Here is a 25428-nt window from a genome sequence, read left to right as displayed (position 1 = left end):
ACCCCATCGTGCGTTCTTCATAGGAAAAACAAAAAACACTTCCTAGGAAAGTGCTGACTTGACGTGTTTACCCCATTCACTTCCTGCTTTCTGCTGCCAGAGCGTAAATGTGGCCTCAACAACAAGAGGAGTTCCTCTCCTTTCCCATTTCCTGTTGGGAAACATCCCCAAAGTCTGAGCGACAGGACGGGACAGGACAGGACAGGACAGGACGCGACGCTCTGAGATGTGTGTTTGTGTGCAGTGAAAGCAGGATGGAGTCTGGTCAATCCAGTTAGGCAATATAAAGCCGCTGGAAGAAGAACAGAAGAGCGAGGGATCAACAAGGAAGATCCCCACAGTCACGTAGCAGGCGTAATGCCACGGCAGCCATGTGTTGTGGGACATGTCCCACAGCCCCAGTGCCAAATACACAGCAGTCGCTCATTCATAAAAAAAAAAAAATGTTTTATTAAAGAGGGCTTTTAAACATATGGAAAAAATATACAATGTTAATAATATATACTGTATAACCATTCCATATAATATAATCAAAATATATCTTAGAGGTCTATAGGAAGCGTAATCTTGTTTTGAGGTTAGTGCATGCATAAAATTAGCCACAATTAAAACCAACAATAAATTTGAGGTTAATAATATTCGGGTACATTTTCAATCATGCTTTACCGAGATGAAATGGGATTCCTTGATAATCAACCACAACAAAATGGTCTCGCACGAAGGAGCAATGTTGTAAAGTGGTCTGGCTCTAGCTGGAGCAGATGGAGAGTGATCTCCTCATTAGCTAGGGTGATGGGCGCTGAAGTGAGTGAGGTCGCGTCACTTTGCTGCACGAGTGACGGGTTTAAGTGGAAGAGCAAAGTTAAGAAGCTTCAGAGCTTTGGATTGGCCGTGTGAGGCGGCGTCCACGTTGGCGGAGACGCTGCTGGGAGCTTTGTCCTTATGATGACCAACACATTTTTCTTTCATTCGCCACTTATTTCGGAGACGGGAATGACACAAGATGGATGTCGTGATCCAGGGAAAATGTCAGATGAGGAACACTAGCATGTCTCTGGTCAATCCGCCCTCGGACCTTGCCGCGCAGAGCGTTAAATGCTAATATGCCAGAAGGGGAAGCACGCACACACATTTGGAGTACCTTATTTGAGGTGATCCAATGGTTTATTAAGGTGGTCTTCCAGTACGTTGGGTTTTGTTGAGCCTGTCCTGAAGTTGGTCCTCCGTCAGGCTGAGACGCTCTTCCAATATGGAAAGGGTCTGAGGTGGAAGACTTTGACATTAGCCTATAGAGTGCCTCGTTGTTGGGTTGAATCAGAAGAGTACACACTAAAATGCTAATTCTATTTAGTCGTCGTAGAAGTATTTGATTGACAGTTAACAACTGAGGGGCGGAGTCTCCGTGCACTCACTAGACACCTTTGAGGCCGGCGCTCAATTGGAACAAATTTGAAGCCTTAATTTGTGTACGAACGAATGAAATCAAAACCAACATTTTTGCCATCACTGACCTGCGTGAGAACGTCTAGCTGCTTGAAGATTTCTTGCAGGATGGAGTTGATAACGGACGGTTTCCCCGATGGCGCCTGCGACGGGTCCATCTGGGGGGCGGTTTCGCCATGGTGCCAATTTGCGGCGTCGTCCTCTCGCCGCGTTCGAACGTCCCTGACTCGGTGTCCCTTGCCCTTGTCCCATCGCTGGTTCCATTGACTTGCCTCGGCCCCGATCTCCTCCTTCGTCCAGCCTTCGTCTTCTGTCGTCATCGCGACGGGAGACGGACTGTCATGGGCGTAGCCCTCGACGATGCAGTGGTGGACATCGTTGCCATGGTCCTGCAGAGTATACGTAGCGACACTTTACCATGTCAGGAAATTATATCGTACAGACATTAGAATAGAGCAGGACTGGGCAAGTGCCACATTCGATTTTTTATGGTTTATCCTCACTAATGTAAAGTTCAAATGTGCTACAACGCTATCAAAACCAACCGAGCCCAAAAGGTTACTCGACCTTGACTCGAACACAGTGCTTCTCAATTATGTTCTGTTACAGCCCGAACTAAAGTTTATCCTAACCCAGGAAGAAGAAAATGTTGTATTTTAGTGCAAAAGTGCGACCATTCAACCACAAAAAGCTGTATTTAGGCACAAGAACTTAAAAGTGAGCTTTTAACTGAATCAGATTGGACCGTGTACCTAATGCGGCGTCCAGTGTTGGCACATGCATGCATATGCTAAGGCACACACAAAGGAGGGAGGGAGGGAGGGAGGCAGGGAGGGAAAACGAATGAAAAGGAGGAAGGAAGAGGAGGTTGTCACACATTCCAGACTTAATGCACAGAGCAATCGATTCCGCCGTTCTTCCTGTCCTGCCTTCAAAGCGCCGTTAATGATGGAGGGGGAAGAGGAGGAGTGTAAAGATACGCAGGAGGAGGCGACGGCGGCGGGGAGGGGAAGTATCAAACGGAGGTGAACAAAGCTGTCCGTGTGTCTCTGGCCGGGCTATCGCTTCTTCATCTCCTCCTGCTCAGGAGCACATCTGGTGGACAGCTGCAAAGCTCATTTACACCGAGTTTATCCAGACCCCCCCCTCCCCCCCCCGTGTTGCCCCAGACAGGAAGAGAGGCCGCAATCAAAGCCGTTCAAGGGGGAGATAAGCAGGACGCGCCGATCGGCAGGAGGACACGCTGATTAGCTTGTTTGCGAATTATACTGTTAGTTCAGGTTAAGGGAAGTCGTAGGAGGTCAAAGTCGCATTTACAACGGCTGACCATAAAAGGTGTCTTTGGGGAATAAAATGACAATTGACCAGAAAATTGTGTATTTTGACACCGTAATGCTAGAAAAATGATCACAAATCGGAATTTTGGACTAAAATTATATGACAAAAAGTTTCATTTCAGCATAAAAGTAACAGCCAAAGGCAAAATTGACAAAAATTTAAAAAAGTTACGATGAAAAGTTGCCTTTTTGGCAAAAAAAAGCCCATCAAAGTTTAACTTGAAAAAAAATTTGAAATGATTGACTTCAGGGTTTTTTTTTCTTATCAAATTTTGGACAAAAAGTTAGAAGAAAAATGAGCAAAAAAAATCTAATTTTGCCCCAAAATTCCAGAGTTTTGTTGTTATTTTTAGTAGTGGGAGTGCCAGATCCAGTCTCCAGGTAGCAAACAACATCATGAGAGTCAAACAGCCTCTTGAGTTGACATCAAACAGCTCCTCCACATCCAAGCGGAGAGCACAGCTAATCCTCGCCCGCATGCTAATGACGCGTTTGATCCCACATCTGTGGACCGAATTCCAAATCTTTCAATGAGGATGTTACTTTTGATCGCAAACATCACAGCTGACCTTTTGACTCCACATCTCGCTTTTGTAAATGTTAGAAATAATGACCCAAAAAAAAGTTGACATGTTTTTATTTTTGGTCCTGGAACCACAAAACAGTAACAACGAGCATGTGTTGACGACGTTTATCGACTTGGCATGGATAACCATCAAGTCGCTTTGATCTCCTGACACACAGGAAGTCAGGTGACAGACATTTAACGACTCTTTCGTGCAAAGAGTGTTTTGCCGCCGCGCCCGCAGTCGCAGGAAGACAAAACACCTGCGGGAGATGGGCAAACCACAAACCACGTAACGCGTGCTACCGCCTAAACAAACAAAATCCGCCAGCGGTGCTGTTCTGACTTTTTTTTTTTTTCTCTTTTCCTTTTTCGAGAGGAAGCCGACACATCCGCTCGTCTATCTCGGCGACATCCGCCCACGCTCAAACCAAAACATCCTGCTTGGCGGCCTTTCAATGATACACACACACACAAATGTCTCAGCCAAGGCCTCGTCACGGCTCAATGGCAGCGCGTCATTCAAAGAAAATACACATTCTTACGGTCATTCATTGTAATTTAAAAGTCAAAGTATGTGCAAGAAACAGCTTTTAAATAAATACAACCTTTTTGTGCGTCATAATTCCATTTGAGTGCCAAAACACAACATGTTCTGGTCAATCTTTGGGTTTGTCTTCCAAAAGAAAAAAAGATTTTTTTGATCAACACACACATAAGATTTTGTGGTCAACGAAACTTGTTGTAGTCGACAATTGTAATGTTTTTTACAAATGTGTAGTTTTTTCTTGGAGGGCGGGGGGGGGCAATAACAAAAAGTTTTTTTTTTGCTGTCCATAACAGTTAAATATTTACTGTATTATTCAAAAGTGTACTTTTTGATGTGCATTTATTGCTTTTTTATTCTATTTTCTACTTATGGTGAGTCAGTCATATGGAAAATAGAAGTCTGAATCTGCAGACTCACACGGAACATGTTTTGCGGTGGGGGCACCATTGTCGCATCAAAATGGTAAACATCCTGTGTCCTTGAGCACAAAACAAACAGTTTGTTCTCCTGCTACGTTTGACCCACTCGAGCTGACCTGGAGTAGTTCTCTTTTCCAAACAAGCAAGTTAATGCTTTGAATGTACTTTACGTCTATTTAAAAAAAAAAAAAAAAAAAGCTAGGACCTTCCGCACTGTCTGGTTGACTTTGGCAGGTTTGAATTGTAACATTTTGCTTTGGCTTGATTCCGCATAAAAGTCAAAAGTGGACTTTTATTGACTTGGCGACACCAATTTTGTGATCTCTGCGTGAAACAGGCTAACATAGCAGCTCGTGGTGGCCGTACATCAAAGTGCTGCAATGCGCTAGCAAGGTGCGCTGGCATCTGTTTTGTATGCGTTTAATGTTTAATGTTTAGGTAGCAACGTTGTGACACGGTTGCTTTTCTAACCTCAGAGTCCCATGACCATGACTCATCGTTGGCGCCATGTTCTTACATAAGCAGGTGGAGCTTCCGCTTTGAAAACATCCGCAATAGCTCACATGAATTTAATTTGAACAGTTTAGCGCTAATGATAGGCTAGTGATTTTAGCATTGTGAAATCCTCTCGTACAGCGGTGTCAAACATACGGCCCCCAGGTCAGAAATGGCCCGACTGAGGCTTCAATCCTGCCCGTGGGCTTTTGTGGTCAGCAAATTTTTTAAAAACTTTTTTAAACCCAACATGGTCACCTAATTTCATTTTGAGACGAGAGTCCAACAACAAGGACACTCTGGATCACGACTCTCATCCTCTTCAAAGCGAGACAAAAAAACTGAAGAGCTGTCCCTAGCAAAAAAACACTTCAGCGCTAGTCGCCACGCCAACGCAGCCGCCGTTCGAATCATTTTTTTTTTTAATGGTTTTCATCTCAAGCACTTTTCTTTCAACACTGCAGCTACTTTTAGCTTAGCTTTACACAACAATGACCTTAAAAAAAAAACCCACATGGAACGTTGTTGTCTTGTCACAGTATTGGAAAGATTTAATTAGCTTTTATTTTCCAAGTAAATCGGACCGAAACAAAAATGTTAGGGAATATCTCATGGCCCCAAAAACAAAATAGCAGTTACCAAACACGACATTGTGCACATCGGCATTGTACCTTTTATAATCTGTTTTATAAAACTTGCTATCATCATTGGAAAAAAGAAAACTAATTCTGCTTTCATTAATTTAACATCAAAGCTCACACCAGACAAAAGGCCTTTAATATTTCACAAAACCAAACGACCGTGCTTACATCATCTCCCCAAACTCCTTTTGCAAAGAGCCATATTAGTGCTGCGATAAATAAAAGTCAGAAATAAACCTTCGTAGCTGACACACTAACCTCTGTACGGAAGAATTACGGCTATTCATTTTTATGACAGATTTAGTCCAATCATTATTATGAGTCCATCTATAAAACGTCCTAACTTTCAAACACAGCAAAGGAGTGTCTACGTGGACGTCGCAAGGTGAGGAAATTTCACTTCCGTCTTTTTTACATGAGTCAGTCACTCATTCACTCAGGTTCCTCTTTTGATTTCTCTTTTAGGGTGACTGATTGTGCTACACTTCCTCTTTTCACTTGTGTTTTTAAACAGCTACGTGACACAGAATTACGTGTTGTACTGTTGATATGACAAACACAGCCAAGCCTGCATTGTTATGCTTGCGGTGTGATCACAATACTGGAATTATTTCTTTGTACTGAAAGAAACCACAACTTTTAAGTCTGCTATCACACAGGGGTGTCAAACTCATTTTTTTCGCAGGCCGCATTGTAGTCATAGCTTTTTTCGGAGGGCCGTTAGGACTGTCAATCCAAATAAATGTATGAGCACCTCATATTATATTCAGTAAAAGCTACAAAACAAACTGACAAATACCTCGTTTTCAAATCAGACGAGTAAAAACTGGTCAAATATTTAAAAAAATATATATATTATTAAAAGTGAAGACAATTTGCAATTCTAGTCATGACACACGAATTTGATGCACAATTTGTCTTCGCGGGCCGTATCTGGCCCCCCCGCCCGGGCCTTGAGTTTAACACCTGTGCTATATAGCATCGACTGTGTGTTGCGGTGCTGTAACGCTTTAAGCAACTTGTGCCTACAAATGATGCAAAAACACACGAAGGCAGACAATATATATCATATATTCTTTATCCTCTGCAAAGAACGACTAATAGTCTTGAAGAGCAGGAAGGAACCGAGACATCTTAAGGAACAGTATAGCTGTCTCTACCAAGTATCTCAAGACACCACTGGAGTTTTACTTTTTACACACATAAAGCAAAGAACAAGTTGTCAAGATCTGTCACAGTTTGTTTCCTTGTTTTAATGTTGCCATGGTTTCTGTGTGCTCTCCCCTCCCCTCCTGTGTCTGCTCACAATCTATGTAATTGCCGTCACCAGCCTCTCGTTAGCTGTCTTGTATTTAAGTCCTGTCTGCGTGTCGCTCCCTTTCGGCTTGTTCTCGTCTCATGTCTTCTTGTTTCTAGTCTCCAGTCTGTTCTGTTCTAGTCTTGTCCCTAGTCGAGCCTCTCGTCTAGCTTTTGAGTTCTTCAATAAACCCTGGTCCAAGCTGCATTTGGTCGCCCAGCTCCATTCACTTCATGACAGTTCAGTTGTGGAGTTAATTCTGGATGGGAAGTCTCACGAGACTTGTGGTCATCTCTTTATTGGCCTCAAAGTCTCATCTCTTGTTCTTTGCTTTTATGACCTCACACATTTGTAGTCCTGATCTGAAGCCTCACAAGATTTGCTGTGGTTTTATTTTTTGATGTCCAAAAATGACGTCGGTCGGTAAGAAACCAGACTGACACATTTAGTCACTTCCCGACCGTTGCTGCTGTTGTTTTTCTGATTTATTTTCCCAGCCCTCAAGGTTTCTTTCCCAGCAAGCGGAGGCGAATCCTTTCACGTCGAGGAAGTGAATGAGCGTCACTGTAGCTCGGCGTGGGATTAGCCCATTTTAAAGCTCCTCGGTAAGTAAGACTTACCCACATTATTCGCATTTTATCACATGTGCATGTGGAGGTCGAGAATGTAGGACTATATCAAATTTGATTTCTTGCCAGTGTACAGAACACAGCAGAAAGTTTGCAACTCAGTGCTAATCTGTCTCATCTTCAGGAATGCAAAAGATGGCTCCCTTCTTGCATGGACTCGCCCACGGTCAACTTTCAAGCCCTGGAAGTGCTACTGCCTCTTCAGCGCATTGATTGATGCACCTCTCACTTTGAGCTGTGGCGCCGCAGCCGCTCATTCGACGCATCCGCCGCCCACAGTGACGCTTTGACATGAAAAATTGGCCCCATCAGCCGTTTGCCACTTGAGTAATCAGCTTTTGGACACAATGCTCGGTTGTTAATCTTAGCTTTTTGGCTGGGCGGCAGAGCACATGCCATGTGGGCTTAATACTTCCCAGACTGGACTTCCTTTAAAAGGAATAATCCTGAGCGACCACTGCAATGGGAAAATGACCAGTACGTTAGCTTGACACATACAATGTGGTTTTTAGGTCATAGCTGTAAGCGACTTGTTTTTTTCTCAGAACATTCATATTTTTTTACTTGGAATAAGACCCCTTCTCAAACATATCACCTATTTTCTTAAATATGAATTGTTCTCCCAAAAGTTTTTTTTAATAAATATATTAGGTTAATCCTCCCAAAAAAATGTTCCATAAAGTCAACTTCATTTTAAGATCAGAACTTGTTGAAAAAATGTAATTTAACTTTCATGACTGCTTTTTGTTGAAAAATTTGACTTTTCACTTTTTACATAAAAAAATAAGCCTTAAATCTTAAAAAAATATTCTCAAGAAAACTTTAACTTAACTTTAACTTTAAAATGCCTTTGTCTAAATATAAAAATTTAGAACAAAAGGGTTTTGTTTTTTAAAAAAAAAGGAAGATTTTAATCTTGTTCAGTCATTACTTCTTTTCTTGAAAAGAAAAATAGATTAATCTCCAAATCAAATCTGACACATGAGATGACAATGTTGTCTGTGTGATGGTTGCTGAAATGCATCTTCATCCAGCAGGAGCCCTGATGACAGACAAAGCCCACCTGTGGCTGCCAGATCCCGTGTGTGTGTGTGTGTTGCAGCTCTCTATGCCCCCACACTCCATGGTGAAGGCCAAAGACACCGCATGACCTCTAACCCCCCCCGTGGCTCTGGCTGTCAATCACGCCGCCGTCCATGCCTGTGGCGGACATGCTGGCAGCTCTTGTCTGTTTGAACCACCCGCTATTAGCATCCCACCGGCTGCCATTTAAAACAAGAGTATCGGCATTACCTCTCCTGTGACACTAAATGTCAAAAGCGATGACTGAAACAGGAAGACTTTGATTATCAAATTTTGTGGAGCAATTTTGTTTGACTTATATATCATTGCAGCAAAATCTAGAAGCAAAAATTATTCTTTTTACAAAAAGACTGATGTCATTTTGACCTCAAGTCAAAAAAAAAAAAACTAAGCACTCTTGTGAAAACAAAAAATAATATAGATACATTAAATATTTAACATTATTATGCTTTTAACCTCTTGAGGATGGGAAACTCAAGATGATGGCCGGAATTGCTTGCTGTCTGGTATAGGAAGTGCTAAAAAAAAAAAAACTGATGCTGTATACGGTTCACTGAATCAAAAAAAGGTCATGAACAAAGTCATAACGGTCTCTTCTATTCTTTTTTTTATATAAAAGCTTCCAACATGTGACCAGCAACCATTTTGCGCACTTCAAGTGAGTCCAATGAAGAAAGTGGCCACTTTTGATAGAAAGTCCCTTTTGCAGCTTGCACTCAAATCAATTGCGCGAGTGGAAAAAAAATAAAATAATGACCTCATGACCGGAACAAGCAGCCACGGCCGTGACTTTGCAACTGAGAGTGGATCACTATGTTCCAATTCGCCCATCTGTTTTTCCATGCCAATTCTCATGGTGTCACATTTTGACAAGGATTGCACTCATACAGGGATGAAGGGATTATTGTCCTATTTTCAAGACAGTTAACCAAAAAAAAATGGTATGTTGTATGACATCACAGTTGCCAGGTCCCTGTTAACAACCAATCACGGCTCAGCTTCAGAAAACTAGCGAGTCGAGATTTAAATCCTATTCCGCAAATGAAACATAAATCAAAACACTTGACTAGTTGGGCAGCACAGAACATATTACCAAGAAAACTTTTGAGTTGACTCCCGCTTGAAAGAAATTGTATTTGCACACACTCGCATGCGCACGCACACAAACGCAACCTAATCAGCTTTAGCACTTGAGCTAATACCAAAAGGAGCGCAAAGAACCTGTGAGAAACTCATTTCTATTGAGGGCAAGCTTTGGCTTAATTGTTGCGGCATTGGGTTAGCCTCTCAGACGCTACGCTAGTCGGCCCCAACCTTCGCCACGTTCCCACACATACCGGGCGAGCGGCCATCGTCTAAAGCGCCTTATAGTGAGACCTTCACCTCTTTGACAAATACCCGTGCAAACACAACACATGTTGCAACTGTTGTTTTTTAGGTGTTATGTTATAAATTAAAAAAGTAGCATAAATATATGTGGTTTTCTTCCGATAAATTATTCTTGAATTGTGGCATAGTTCCTTGTGTACCATAAAATATGCATGGGGACTTCTCAAGTGTTCTTTGAGATGCCGGTGAAGGAGTTCTGAAATAAGGAAGACGAGTCTCGGTAACACGAGATGGAAGTAGAACTTCTGAAACCATCTGTGTAATACGTTTGGAGAAAAATAAAAGCCACGCACAGGCAACAGGCCCAGCGCTTGTTCTCCTCCGCCAATCTTGAAGCAATCTTCCAGGTGGCATGAGGACACTTAAGTCTAATCTCATGCTTGCTGCTCTTTGGGGCGCATGACTTTCTGTGTTTAGCCCCTATTTCTCAAGGCAAAAATCAGGCAAAACAACTAGATTAATATTTGCCTTTCAAGTGGAAGGTCATCATCAGTTTGGTCAAGAGTACAGACGACCGAGATGAAAAGTTTAGATTCCGTTTCAATCGATGCATTGAGATCCATTAAATCAAAGCCGATTTTCTGATACTAATCACTTTTCAATTCACACCGACTACTTTGCTATTAAAACATTCTTTGTTCAAAGCTAAAATAGATCACCACATGAGAAAATGTTGAAGTTTTCCCAAAGGCTTTATTTATCTCCGTGGCACTCGAATCATCAGATGTGATTATGAAGCGTCGTCTCAAGATGATGAACTGTGCTAAAAGGCTTCAAAATGCATATTTTGTAACTTTAAAGGGGTAAGTAGAAAAGGATCCTGTATTTAAAGTTGAAAAACTCAACGCAGCAAAGTGTCAAAGGCGAACCCCCTCGCAGCCCCCCGGGCCTCCCTGAGACGCATTAAATATGCGTTGCGTAAGACGACGAGATAAAGGCCGAGAGAGGTGAGGCGAGGCGAGGCGAGGCGAGAGAGTGGAGGGAAGAGAGAATCCTGCTGCATTAGTGATGAGGACTTGCCCTCCTTGTGTCTTTTTCATGAGCACAATCGAGTTTCTGGCCAAGTGAGCATGGAAAAAAAAAAAAAAAATGTTAGTAGACAACACTGTGACCCAACCTGTTCCCGTCAGTCACTTTTCCACAGTGTTCCCCTTATTACATACAAAACACACAAAAAATGACATTTTGCTACAACGGTGACGCCATTCATGCATGGAAAGGCAATTATGGTGGGGTGAGCAACAAAAAGTAATATTTGGGCCCAAAAAATTATAATGGCTGAATAAAAATGTTTTTAAATGCTTGACCACAAAGTCGTATCTTAGCACAAAAACACAATTGATGTTTTGGCAGTAAAATACAAAAAAATGATGGCTGTATTTTTGCACAAAAATAAAGTGAGTGACCACAAAATAGCTGTAATTTGGTCTAAAATTGCAATTGTTGACAACACATTTTATAGTTGGTAGCAAAAATTTTATGTCGACCGCAAAAGGGTCAAAAGTTGACTTATTCAGGAATGGGGGGGTAAAAAAAAAAAAATCAAAATTCAATGTATATTGTTAATTAAAATAAATCAACTGACTTGACTCAGGTGTGAAAGATTGTGATGAGTCGATTTCTATGATCAATACTAAAACAATAATGTCCATTTGTTACATTTTTATCGTTATGCAGCTTTCAGGAGTCCTCATCCTGGTGAAAAGCAGAAGAATCCCCCTTTCCTTCCTCACCCCCAGAGGTTTTTGCTATCTTTAGCTCGTTTCCGCCGCGTCTTGTCACTTTGGCTCTCCTCTCCGCCATCTAAATATGGAAACTAAACCCACGGCGCAATTCAATCTCCCAGCATCCCCTTTGCGCGGGAAGCTCCACACGAGGTGCAGCCAGGCGTGTGCGAATGCGCCAGGCCTAACCCAGGGATCGGAATTCCGGAGTGGACACACAATGCTAAAGGACAAACAACCGCAAAGGAGAACGCCGTGGCGTCACAGCGAGCCAAGCGGTGACACGCGAGACGGCGGCCGGTAACTCAATCGCCATCTAATCGCCTCTTTAACGCACAAATGCACACACGATCTGACTGATCGGTAGCTGCACGAGAATGGCTAAACTCGGGAAAAGTCGGATTTTTAATAGCTAAAGAAATGGCGTGGAAAATTGCTTGAGCTGTACACAAGGTGAACTAAAATTTTAATAGTTAACTACAAAACTCAAGTTACATTTTGTCCCAAGAAAAATGAAACATCAGGGCTCGAGACTAACTTTTAACCAGGAGCACAGTGACCCCTAACCTGAAATTTATTTCTAACTTTTAACTAGGAGCACAGTGACCCCTAACCTGAAATTTAGTTTTAGTAAATATGTTTTAAATATTTATATGAACCACTCATGTTCACTGTATTACTGATAAATGACAGAGGAGTGGAGCAACAAAAAATATTCATGATAAAAAAATAAAAATAAAAAATAAACTGTAAATTACTGGACATGAACATGTAGATGGAATTTTTTGTTTCATGTTAAAATATTCATAATAAAAAAATAAAAAACTGTAAATTACTGGTCAAACATGAACATGTAGATGGAATTTTTTGTTGCATGTTGAAATTTTAGGATACACCTATTTAGGCGCAGTGCGGACAATCCAGAAAGAAAAATTGATGGTTGAAACTCCCAAATGTGGAGAAGAAGCGAAGCAAAATGAGTTATCTCCGCATATCAGTGGCCTTTGCAATGAATGCTCTCAATTTGCAGTGGATGAGCTGGAATTTTTTTGTGCGCCATTGGCGAGGCAAACAAAAAAAAGAAAAGTTGAAATGACGCATGGCGTAGCATTTTAAACTTACCCTGGGGGCATTTTTAAAGAAATTATGTACACTTTGAGAATCTTATCACAACTTCTAATCATTACTGAACAGCAAAGTGTGTGTTATTCACATTCCTCACCAAGCCGTCACTAATGCATAATTTGTCAAGTTCACAAAAATTATAACGAGCCCCTCATACTGAATATCATTCAAAATCCATCAGGTGCTTGCTGTGTAATCGAATAACAATTTTCGAGGCATTTAAAGAAGAGCTGCTGGAATTCAGTGGAGAGTTTGCGAAGGAATGACATTTCAAAACTTTGAGCAAAAGCTGCTAAATTTACCAACGGCTGTGTCACTAAGAGGTCAATGCTGACCGATAGCGGCAGAACTGCAAGTAGTGAAATCTCCCTCCCACCCACGCACCCACCTCAGGCTACTTCCGCACCCCCCCCTGGTTATCACGTATACGCCCACGTTGGGAAGCATTTGAGCGGAACATGGAGAGAGGAAAGCACTCTGAGGGGATCAAGTGTGACCGAGGACTCCCGCTGATGGAGGCGTGACCGCAAAATGATGCATTATTGAGGCACAAGGTTCATCAGAAATTTTCGTATATACTTATTTTGGACTGGTCACCATATTCAGAGAAGTCAATGATTAATTATGCCATTAGAAATGCAATGATTGTATTTAGGTACAAAAGACTGCAAAATGTTATTCTGGGGCGAAAATTCCAAAGGTGACGGCAAAACAAAAGTCACATTTTGCATGAAAAGGCAAATTAAGCTGTTTTTCAGAATCACGGCTGATGAGTTTGACGCGTTCATTCTTGCGTGTGCCTATATGTGAGCAACAGCGCCACTAGTGGTGAAAAGGTGTACTGGGCAAGCCCGGTTGCTCGCACTGAGTGGTTGACTTAAACCCACTCTGGCTCATCTATTATTAGAGCGTGGTAGAGGGCCCTCAGGGTCCCGGGGCGCCGGCACGTGGACTCCTCAAAGCCCCCCCCCCCACAAAACAGCGCCCACACCACCCACCACTGCTCTCCTCTTCCCTTCATCTCTCACCACTTCTTACTTGCCCAGCACATGCTTTCACATGCGCCAGTGAAGTATCCGGAAGAGGCGGAGGAGGAGTGGGCAGATGGTACAAGAGTAAAGTGGATATTCCAGATAACATTTGATATAAATGCATAGAGTGGCGCTCGATGCGCAACCACAGGCCATGCAGTGACACAAGTAAGCCACACACAAGCCAAGTTATTATAATGATATAATTATCAAAGTGTCTGACTAACTGGTGACGACTCCATATTGTTTCTCCATATGAGCCCTGCAGTTTACTAGCGACCATTGTTCTTGTCCCCTGACATTAATTGCCCACCAATCCATTATTTGTGTGTACCGGCAATTATTTGTCGAATGTGAATTATGATTGTCTAGCAAGAAAAAAACATGAATTTTGAAGTGGTGCAGCAGCAGGTTTTAAAAAAAAACGCAGGTTGGTTTGCACTGCCACCCAGTGGCCATGACGTGCAGGAGTTTGCACACAACGCGACAATAAATCTTGACATTTCAAATGTAACTCACTGCGTCTTGGCGTGGACCTTCTTGTAGCTCGACGATGTATGGTTCTGATGAGTGCATGTCCGTCAGTCCCAAACCCACCTGTATAAATGCACCATTAACATTTTATTTTTATTGTTTTAACATTGAGAGCTAGTGGGCTTGTGGCAAAAGGACCTGAATGTCGACCGTGTGCGTCGGGTGAGGGTGGGGCACCCGGGGGTGGATATCAATCAGGTGTGGCGGGGGGTTGGGCGTGGCCCGCCGGCTGTGCTGCTCCAGGACCTCCCGGTATGATTTGGCGTCAAAGTTGGTCTTCCACAACATCACCTGATCGACCGACAAAATCGAGTTTTAACGATAATTTCTCGATAACATCATGTCGCATCATAGCGTTGATATTGGATATACGATGCCAGTGTGTCAATTCTGTATCGTAACAGACAATGATACCATTTTTTTTTTTTTTATTAAATGTTTTTGTCTGTACTCGCGTTGAAAGGAACCCACTTGTGAATCAATGCCCCCAGAAGAAAAGAATTCTCCAGTCTTGGAAAAGGCCACAGTGAGGACGGCGCCCTAAAAAGTAGTTTGAAAACAAGTTTGATCACTTTATTCTCATGAAATTAAACTTTCTATAATATCATCACAACTACTCAAAGTTTTGTTGCAGTTGTAATATTTTCTCTAAGATTGATATAAGATGAAATAAAATAAAAAAATTAATTAATAAAAATAGATACATACATAAAATTAAAAAAAGAAAATTTAAAATAAAATAATACAAATAAAATAAAATATGCACCTTGTGTCCATGCAGCGTGTAGATGAGGCGTCCCTCCAGCAGGTCAAGGATTTTGATTGTGCTGTCGCTGGAGCCGCTGATCAGGTAGTTATCAGACGGGTGGAAGGAGAAGCTGTTGACACGAGCGCTGTGGACTACAACGCAAACGAGATCGACAATGTTCTTGAAATTTCTTCTGTGCTGCTGCTTGATTACCTAGGTAATGCTGGATGATCTTATTAGTGCGTAGGTCCCAAATTTGAAGTGCGTTATCAAGACCCGACGACGCGATGCACGTGCCTCTTGAGTTGAAGTCCACATAGGTCGAGGATCTGAAATGCGGATGATTATGGAGAAATGCGGAAAAAGTGCACCATCATCCTTACAATAACGTTTTGTTTGTTTACCCGCGGTAATCAGTGAAGCAGTTGATGCAGTTTTTGCTGGACGTGTCCCACAACCTGACGGTGCGATCATCCCCGCAGGACACAACAAGGCGACTGTCCGGCGAAAATCTACACGGTAGAAAGGCTTCGTTAGGCTTGATCTTTAAAAAGGGGCCATCATATAGCAGAGAAATAATCACTAAAAAGTTGAATATCCATCAAAAACCGATGTGTAGGAAGGTGACACGGCATCAGTAGGCGTGTCTAGACCATACCAAACGATCACCGATCTGAGAAATACTCCCTGACAGTTTGAAGATCAAATGAAAAATGTTACGCAAGACACAAGAACAACAAACAAATGCTCACATACCTAGCACAGCGTACCCAGTTGGTGTGTCGGTTGAGCGAGCAGAAAAAACATCGCCGGGCGACGCTCCAAATCTTCACCGACTTATCGTCTGATGCCGTCACCAGCCTCATGCCGTCGTGGGAGAACGCGACGCTGCGTACGGCAGCCGTGTGCGCCTTAAATACTGTTGACTCCCCTTTCCTGAAACATAACACGTAATGAGGGCCAAAAAAGGGATTGGGAACTTTAAATTTGAAAAGATTTTCAGCGACTTACAAGGAAGGCTTCCACAGTCGCACCGTTTTGTCCTTGGACGAGGTCGCCACGAGGTTGCCAACGGGGCAGAACTGCACGGCCGTGACGGCGTCTCGATGGTTGATGAAACGCAAGGACCTTCCCTTGGCTGACAGATTCCAGATCATCAGGCTCTTATCGCGGGAGCTCGACGCTGATGAAGAAGAGAAAAGTCAAATTGTTCATCTTGAAAATGTGTTAAGGACATTTTACATACACGTTATTTTTCTGCTGGGAGAAAATGGCACTAAACAATAGATTTGTTTGTATTACTTCTGTGAGAAGTTGATGAAACTTAAAAACAGTTTTAACGAGTTCAATTATTAGGTGAAATAACGCAATAGAATCGATATGGTTACTTACCCAATAATTTGGAGTTTGGATTAAAATGCACGCAGGTCACCGAATCCTTGTGGCCTTTAAGCAGCCTCTCCATGCTGGGGTCATCCTGTATTGAGGACAGAGACGCATTTTAAACATTGTTTTATGTTTCAATATTCTGAGTTTAATGTTAAATACGAGAGGTTGGGAGTGTTTTGACAGTTCTACTTAGCAAATCTTCTTAGCATTCTTAGTATTGCTTACTCAGCACATACGGCAACTTCTTTTGTTTAAAAATTATTCGTCTAAAAAACTTTTACTCACCAGCACCGAGGCCATTGTGGGTATTTAAGCGTCATTCGACGCTACTGTTGACGACCGACTCGAACGTTTCCTCCATTATGCTCAAACAGAGCGCCTTCGGTAAAAGTGTCTAGACCTGAACAGTCAAGCACGGATATAATGATGAGCAACTCCACTCGCGCCAATCGACAATTTACTAAAAACGCATTATGCGCCCACTTTGTGCATTGTTTTTAACAATGCCACAAGGTGCTAGATGCTAAAGCTAACACCCATAGCACTGAGTGGCGGCATTTGCAGTTTCGCTCATATAAAAAAAAAAATCGATTACGTCTCATTAAATTACATATATACTGGTAATTAATGTGAATAAATGACGAAGTAAGCTGTCATCCAGCTAAAAGTGGATGAAAGTGATGTATTCCTCTCGTCACCGGAATCATTACGTAAGCGTTTTACGGTCGCTTAGCAACCACGACAACCTTAGCAATCAGCGCGTACACGCCTTAAGAAAAGTAGCAATATCAACCTCATTACTACATGAATGACACGTATCATGGTAATCGTCATATTTGGATGAATGGTGACAACAGTTAAAATTGATTTATACAAACTATTTATTCCCACGTCAACGAGTTATGAAGTTAACGTCGTTCTGCCGCTTAGCCAATCGCGTCCAAGGAGCAGTGTCGACGTCTACGATTGATTCAAAACTAACATATCGCGTCAGGTTTTGTAAAACGTTTTGTGATTGGCTCAAAAGATTGGCCACTGTCCAATCAGCACGACCGCTGATGAGACCTTGCAGATTCAATTCGCCTTGAAAGCGTTGGGTTAATATTGAATTATGTTTAGCTATTCCTAATTTTATTTGTAATGTGCCATTTTGTCGTTTTACACACTTTAATTCGGTTTTAAATGGTTGAGAAGTGGGGTGTACCGGGATACCGATTGATATGATTCGTTAGACTTTTTCACAAGTGAACTCTCCTGCAAGATCATGTCCCCAGTGGAGACGTGCGACGCTGACGTTTAACTCTCGTTTTCGTGACGGCATTGATGTAATGATTGTGATGATTTCAGGACGCCGGTGTCACGCCGACGCTCAGACATTGTCGCGTCTCCTTGTGTCGCTGAGTCTAAGCAGCCATCGCAGTTTTGCTGCCATGTAGTGTGCGCTGCAGACGATCGATTAGTTGGGTCTGCCCATGATATTACATGATACGGGAGGAAAACGTCGACTAAAGAACGCTTGTTTAAGTTAAAATAGTTGGCTTGAAAGCCAACCTTGCTCATGAATGACAAAGCGGCTTTAAGATTTCAACATTTTGAACGACATTAACGCTTGAAAGCGACGCTTTGGTGTCGAGGCTCCGGTGAAAGATGTCGGTTTACAGGGGCATCGGCGGCGATCAGGTAATTTCTGTTTAAATAATTGTGTTTGGCGCATGTATTTGATACTAATGTGGAGTTTATTGTATTTATCTATTGACGTTACGATCCTAACTTCAGCTAAAAATAACGGAACAGCGCTAGCTTGATGCTAAACTGAGTTGTGTTGCTATGGCAACCCCGTAGCACCTGCAAGCTATGCTGACAAAAGTGCATTTATAAAACCACGCATTTTCTATAGTTCCCTGATGAATAAACTCATTTGACTGTTACAGTACATGAGGAAACAGATACCAAAGAATGCCAAGTATCAACACGTCAAAACAAAACTGGACACGGGTAGGTTCTGGTTATTGTTGTTTATATTTCATGCAGATTGAGCTTCAATTTGTAGGACCATTTTTTTAATACCCCTTGCAAACAGGGGTTAGCCTGACCAAGTATATGGAGCGCCTGGAGGAGATAAAACAAAGTGAGTTATCATCGGTTTTTATCATTGTGTTAAGATTGCAACAATTAATGTTTTGTTTTTTTCAGACTACAAGTTCAACAAAGGTGAAATCTTCAAACGCTTTAAAGTGACAACGTTTGCAGAGTTGGTGAGACATATTTCTACATTCCGACTAAATGTAAAAAGGAGCTAACCTCGCTGAACGTTGCTAATGTAGTTTTGCACTTTTAAGGTTTATTTTAACCCACTTTGGTGGAGCTCTGACCTGTCGGATTAATTTGTCAAATAAGTATATAAGTGAAGATAACCACTATTGATGATAAAGCACGTTTTCCATCTCAGATACTTCAGGTGGCGTCAGTGTCGGACCTGAATGAATGTGTCGACGGTGATTCGTGTCACAGCCCTCACGGTAAATCAAACTCACACTTGTGACTTTATAGTTGTTGTTACCATGCTAACATGCTAAATGAATCCAACAGATGATGGCAGCGGTGACAGCGGCATGTTGTTGCAGGCGGGGTACGTCAACAGCTTGTTGGAGTCCAATGATGCGCAGGATCAGGAACACATCCAGCCCATGAGGTCCACATTGCTCAGGTAAATCCCACCCGACTTCCCCCAGTTTCGTCACGTGACGTGCATCATACATTTTCATTTTAAAGGCATATATTTACATACATGCTTTGATGATGACACGGGTGCAGGAAATATTTGTTTAAAACTTTTCTCCTCGGCAGCGTGATCAACGGCGTGGGTGAGCTGAACATGAACGGCGACAAAGCAAAGGCGGCCAACGAGGATGTGGACGCTGACGCCGAAAAGCCCTACCAAGATTGTCCCTACCTGCTGCTGGACGTGCGCGACCGCGACCTCTACGACCAGTGCCACATCATTTCAGGTGGGGTTTCTTTTCCCTTTCTTTCTCATCATCAAGCATTTTATTCACAGGCATTTATATTATTGATGTGAGTTTGAAATAATGTCAACATCTGGAGCATGACCTCATCCTTTTATGATCTTTCTTTCCTTCCAGCTCACAGCTTTCCCATAGCCTCGCTGTCCCGTTCCACGAACCCTTACACCAGGGAAATACTGGAATACGTATCCTTGGTTCAAAATATGATCATTGTTCTTCCCCTCCCCCCCATTAAAAACAGATGTGCGGTTTTGACCTTTAACAGCAAGCAGAAAAACGCCGAGGGTAAGATCATCATCGTGTACGACGAGGATGAGCGCATCGCCAGCCAGGCGGCAACCAGCATGTGCCAGCGTGGCTTCGAGAACCTTTTCCTGCTCAGCGGAGGTAAGGCGGCGAAGGCATCCGCTCATCCAGGTGGTAACCATGACTACTTTGTTGTCGTCGGCCAGGTCTCAAGGTGCTCGCTCAGAAGTTCCCTGACGGTATGACCACTGGCACCTTGCCCGCCTGCTGCTTTCCCCCTCCCGTGCCGTCCAAGTGGAAGAAGAGCGCCCCGCCGCCGCCACCCTTGCCGCCGCCAGCGATGCCGGTGGTTACGCATAGATGGAGGTTCAACGCCGACGAGCTTGGCAGAATCGAAGCCCACCTGGAGAACTTCATCATGATGGGCAGTAGTAAGGAACTATCAACTAATTACATACTTTGATTACCTGAATGATAAACATCCAATATTGTCACCACTCTTTCACTCTAATGAGGAAAAATGATTCACTTAAGTGATAAATTATATAAATGTTGATTTTTTTTTTGTTCTTGAGGTCGTACATCAAGTCGAATTTCGACAAGCAGCAGTTTGCCTAAGGTGTCCAGCGCCCGCTGCAGCCGCATGACGTCCTCCTCCGCGTCTTCGGTTTCCTCCAGGGACAGCGGACGAGTTCAAAGGCCGTGGAAGTGATCGCACCAACAACGGCGTCTCCTGTTGCTCATCTTCAGTAGTATTTTTTTCTTTTTTTAACATTTCAATGCGTTTGCACATGAGTGTCTTTTGCACTCCAATGAAGGGTCAGTGGATCATAATTTTATTTCTTGATTTGTATTCATATTTAAAAGTCGTTTGAATGCTGCATTTTTGTAAATGACACCACAACACGTCTTAATGATTATTGTAAATCTTAATGAGTGAAGTGTATGTGCGTGTGTGTTGTATTGTGAGTGTCAAACTCAAAGGTTACATGATCAGAAATTAGTTTATTTTCCTTCCAAGTGACCTTTAAATAAAATAGAAAGTGTTTGTTGCAATTGTTGAATGTGACTGCTTATTTTCTGAAATCATTCCAGGTAAACAGATCAAAAGTTAATTTAAGCTAATAATAATTTTAATTAATCTGTGTTTTGATGTTGTCCTTGTACCCAAGTTGCACGACTGTTTTTACATCTACAAACTAGGGAAAACTTTCTCATATTGTGTGATTCTTTATTGCATGTTTTCATTTATTTCTATTTTTGCCCAGTTGAAATTTCTCAATTTGCGATTTGTAATTTCATCACATTTTCTTCATGCCCACCATAGTCTTCAATTTTCAATTTTTTTTTTTGTATTTTGATTGATTAAATTATTTTTTTAGGTTCGTTTTGTATTTTGTTTGATTTTTTTTTAAAATCTTTTTTGTGCTTCTCTAAATTTAAATGAATTGCTTCAGAGAATATTAATCACATTTTTCCGGTTGTTTTATTCCAATTTTTATAGTAATTATATTTTTATTGCATTTTCTAAACTGGTACAAAATGTTGAATTTGACATTTTATTCTAAACATGACAACGGGGTCCCACAAGAGTGCTTTTTGTTTTCTGACTGTTGCTTTATTGGTATTAATGATCTTCCAGTAGAGGGCGACCTTTGCCTTAATAGGGGTTCTTGAGGGTGTGGTCCATGATGGCCATGAGGGCCAGCCACGTCTCCCTGGCGGTGGGGATTATCTGGTTGGCAGGCAGCGCGAAGCCATAGCGTCCGGTGTCGCGCAGTTCGAAAGTGAACGAATACTTGATGCCCTGATTGTAGGTCCAGTCGATGGTTCCGCCGCTGGCCTGGTCTGAAACGGGACAGAGCGCAAAGGTAAGTGCGGGCCTCCACCAAGACTTGATCTTAACTACTAAAATTGTAGAACTCACAGATGACGTTAATGATGCTTCCGTATCGGTAACGAGTGCCGTAAAGAGAGGCCAGGTCGGTGATGGCCTTTCTGGCCACAGCGTGCTGCAAAAAAGCAATATAGTGTCTCAGCGTTGTCCGACTACATTTATCCAACAGTTGATGACCCACCAGCTCCGCCTGGTCCTTGACAGGCGTCCTGGTATACCCGTAGGGATAGAGAAGCATCTGCGAGTACGAGTGGATGGACACGAAGGACTTGATGTTGCCGTGAGACTTGACGAAGTTCACAATGGAGCTGACTTCCGACTCGGAATGCGCCCGCGGCCCGCGGTACGTCTCCGAGCAGGGACTGCCACTCGCACCAGGGCCTAAAAGACAATAAAGAAGTTTAGTAATGTTTGTTAGCGGTGGTGACACCAGAGGTAGGTGAAGTTACCTCCAAAACCAGCATCCCAGTTTCTGTTAGGATCCACTCCCACGCAAGAAGTACCAGGATTGGGCTTCCTAGTCTTACGCCACATACGGTTCTGAAAAAAATCAAATTGGGATGAGGAAAAAAGTCAGGAGTGTAGTTAGTAATCTTGATGTTTTTGTGTTGGAATGCGGACGACTCACCCTAGTGTGCGTGTAGTAATAGCCATCGGGGTTGGTGACCATCTCCAGGAAGATGTCCATCTTGTCGAGGATGGCGGTGAGGGCGGGATCGCGGCCGTAGTCGGTGACGATCTGGAAACAACACATTGGTGAAAAAAATGTCGCTAAAAATGATTTGCATATTATCAGCTGAGTGTCGTCTACCTTCTTGGCGAACCAGGTGCCGCTAGCCTGAGTGACCCATTCACGAGAGTGGATGCCAGTGTCGATCCAGATGGCGGGACGATTGTTTCCACCAGTGCTGAACTACAAAAAATCAAAAAGTGTTCAAGTGAATCTCTTTGGGGAAAAGCCCACATCATGCTAATGAGCCTATTAGCTAGAAAAAACAAAAAATGCCCATAAAAGTGCTGAGACAGGCTACCAATAAAAACCCTAACCCTAACCTTAACCCTAACCCTAACCAATGAACTAAAAGAAAACAAGAGTTTATCAGGCAAACTAAGTTCAGTATGTAACTAATAGCTAGCTGGCTAACTGACAAACGAATGGACCTAACTAACTGACTAACTGACTAACTAACTAACTAACTAACTAACTAACTAACTAACTAACTAACCAACTAACCAACTAACCAACAAGCCAACTAACTAACCAACTAACAAACAAACTAACTAACCAACTAACCAACTAACCAACTAACCAACCAACTAACCAACCAACTAACCAACCAACCAACCAACCAACCAACCAACCAACTAACCAACTAACTCTAAAACTATTCAGTACATTTATGCATATACTGTTTGTTGGGATTTATTTTGCATTGTTACCTTGAGCACATTGAGCGGACGCCGCTCGTAGCTTTGACCAATCACCAGTTTACTGACAAGTTTGGGATTCTCGGCCACCAGCATGTCCTGGAATCTGTACAGCTAAAAACATCACGTCGACACCGTGAAGACAACAATCAGCAATTAGCCACAAGTGAAGAATGGCAATGATGCTGACCTCGCTGAGGGTGTGGTATCTGGAGAAATCGAAGCTATCGGTGTTTCTGGGCTCTGCCTTACGGGCCGAGGCGTCCATCTCTTCTTGCTCCTCGTCCAGGACCACCTGAGGAAACACAACACTGAGCAGTGCAGACCAGATTTTACACACAGCAAGGTTTTTTTTTAACCACATGAAGGAAAGGGTGTTCTAACCTGCAGGTCTTCAATCATGATGGACCATTCAATATTGTTGCTCTCCAGGAAAAGTTTGACGGCCTCCAGACTCTCGAGCGGAACTCTGACGTCCACATAACTGTCCAAATCTCTCGCCTCCTTCCAGAAGTCCAGCTGACATATGCACACACACGAGATTATTTTTATTATGCTTTATAATATTGATTGAAACGGTGTGGTTTTATACTATATTGCCACTAGGGGTGCTGTCTCACCCCATACTCCTCAATGTCCTCCAATTGCGTCAGAAGAGACAGCTGTGCTTCATCCTTGGCCACCATACGGAGAACCTGATGTCTTTGAACACAGCACAAGTTTCACATTTTTTACAACACAACACAAACAATCTGATGTCCTTGAATGCAACACACAATGTTTCATAACACAATTTTCCACTGCTGTCCTACACAACACAGCACACATTTTACATATGAAGAACCTAATTTTTTTTAACACAACACACAGTGTCACAACATTTACCACAACACCAAAAGAGAACTTTCCTCACACGAATGAGGAAAAACCTGTGTGGTATTTTGTGTTAAAAAAAGGTTAGTATTAGCCATTTGTTTGCTCCTTTAGCTATGTCACCATTTAAAGTGGACAAGGCACATAAATATGACACAATTTATTTTTTTCTTCCCAGTGAGAGTGTTCCAATCCAAATTCAAATTGACCCCCACGAGAACCCACAATAATCAGGTCAGAACACTTTATTTGTGTCCCTTTTTGGTTCAATTCAACCTCGGCTTAGACTCAACATGTGGACCATATAGTTGGGCATCAACTCACCCCTCAAACGTCTCCTTGCCCAGCGCGGCAACGAGCAGCGCGGCCAACACGAGCAAGACCCTCATCGTGACAGTAGAACTCAAGAGTCTCGCCCGGAACCCCCTGCTTGCCTCTTTATGGACCCAACGGGGGGTGGGTGCTCAAGGCCAGGGAGGTGTGTCAGCATCTGCTACGATTCCCACACAATGCTGGATGCCAACTGGAATGCTGACGTCCAACCTCTGATGGAGTTGGAAGTCACACGGCTTCTCTCTCTTTAAAATCTAATCTCCAAACAGACAAGAGGAAAAATACCAACATTTTGTACCTAATAAAGTATTCTGCAAGTTTACACAACACTATTAACAATGGCATCATTTTGTTGATTTGAATTTATTGACTTCCTAAAATGTACCTAATAAAGTGTTCTGCAAGTTTACACAACACAATGATATCTATTGACAATGGCATCATTTTTGAATTTATTGACTTTCACAGCAATTTCTGGAAACATCCAAAAAGGAACCTAAATGTCTGCTATTATTATTTTAAACCAAATAAGCAAATGAAAAAACGGTTTCTCGCAACAGGAAGAAGACGTCTATAGTTGCATCTTCCCCTTTTGTGACCGCTTATTATTGTAGCGAATTAAAACCACAAAATAATACTAATAAGCTTATGGATGTAAATGAACATGTACTATGTTGACAGCAAATTTAACACACACACAATTGTCTTGCAGGGAACATACATAGTATATTGTAATTCTTTTGATTCCCTTTAACATTAATTTTAATTTAGGAGAAAAACAACTTTAAGCACTGCTCACAAGCTGCAGCTTTTTTTTTTTATGTAACATGACTGATAGCAAAGTGAAGGCGACAAAAACACCTGCTACAGTCACACACAAACACACACACACATGGATGCCAGCACAAACAGTACCTGCTCACTAAAGATGAAGTGTCTTCTTGTTCTGTGCCTTCTTGTCACAATGAGACAGTGTTCTCATACAGAACTTCCTTTTTTATACTTGAACCCGCTATAGATTGCTGCATACACTTTGTCAGTTGCATAAATGGACTTGACCCAAGGTGATATGTAAGAATAAAAACAACTTGGTAGTTAACCTTTATAATAGTGTATCGTGACTTAGATATATTTATTATTTTTAAAATTAGATGTATAATTTAGATAATTTCTTTCAATAGGTTGCATAGTACATATATATGTATAATATATTAATAATTAATTAA

At 42.3% G+C, this 25428-nt stretch overlaps 3 protein-coding genes across 3 annotated transcripts; 1 reads left to right on the top strand and 2 right to left on the bottom strand.

Annotated features, from left to right (window-relative positions):
* Positions 1-967: 967 nt before the first annotated feature.
* poc1b (POC1 centriolar protein B) lies at positions 968-17120 on the bottom strand. Its single transcript, XM_037254741.1, has 12 exons — positions 16685-17120; positions 16403-16487; positions 16022-16193; positions 15767-15946; positions 15415-15522; positions 15224-15339; positions 15029-15162; positions 14734-14802; positions 14401-14553; positions 14248-14325; positions 1512-1832; positions 968-1260 (listed from the first exon to the last, which is right to left on the bottom strand). Exons 1-12 carry the CDS (start codon positions 16697-16699, stop codon positions 1168-1170), a joined length of 1524 nt encoding a protein of 507 aa, XP_037110636.1. The 5' UTR covers positions 16700-17120; the 3' UTR covers positions 968-1167.
* Positions 17121-17583: 463 nt separating this feature from the next.
* Positions 17584-20735, top strand: cep41 (centrosomal protein 41). The gene is made up of 11 exons (XM_037254740.1): positions 17584-18079; positions 18331-18394; positions 18480-18527; positions 18593-18654; positions 18849-18918; positions 18989-19106; positions 19247-19407; positions 19543-19610; positions 19698-19812; positions 19878-20102; positions 20247-20735. The coding sequence occupies exons 1-11, from the start codon at positions 18047-18049 to the stop codon at positions 20381-20383; spliced, it is 1101 nt and encodes a 366-aa protein (XP_037110635.1). The 5' UTR covers positions 17584-18046; the 3' UTR covers positions 20384-20735.
* A 529-nt stretch (positions 20736-21264) lies between these two features.
* Positions 21265-24431, bottom strand: LOC119124604 (carboxypeptidase A1-like). The gene is made up of 11 exons (XM_037254739.1): positions 24194-24431; positions 23617-23698; positions 23381-23515; positions 23187-23291; positions 23009-23110; positions 22380-22481; positions 22197-22307; positions 22018-22108; positions 21750-21949; positions 21599-21683; positions 21265-21519 (listed from the first exon to the last, which is right to left on the bottom strand). Exons 1-11 carry the CDS (start codon positions 24256-24258, stop codon positions 21332-21334), a joined length of 1266 nt encoding a protein of 421 aa, XP_037110634.1. The 5' UTR covers positions 24259-24431; the 3' UTR covers positions 21265-21331.
* Positions 24432-25428: the final 997 nt, after the last annotated feature.

This window comes from Syngnathus acus, chromosome 6, assembly GCF_901709675.1.
Source record: "Syngnathus acus chromosome 6, fSynAcu1.2, whole genome shotgun sequence".
NCBI lineage: Eukaryota > Metazoa > Chordata > Actinopteri > Syngnathiformes > Syngnathidae > Syngnathus > Syngnathus acus.
This window is presented reverse-complemented; position numbering and strand designations above follow the sequence as displayed.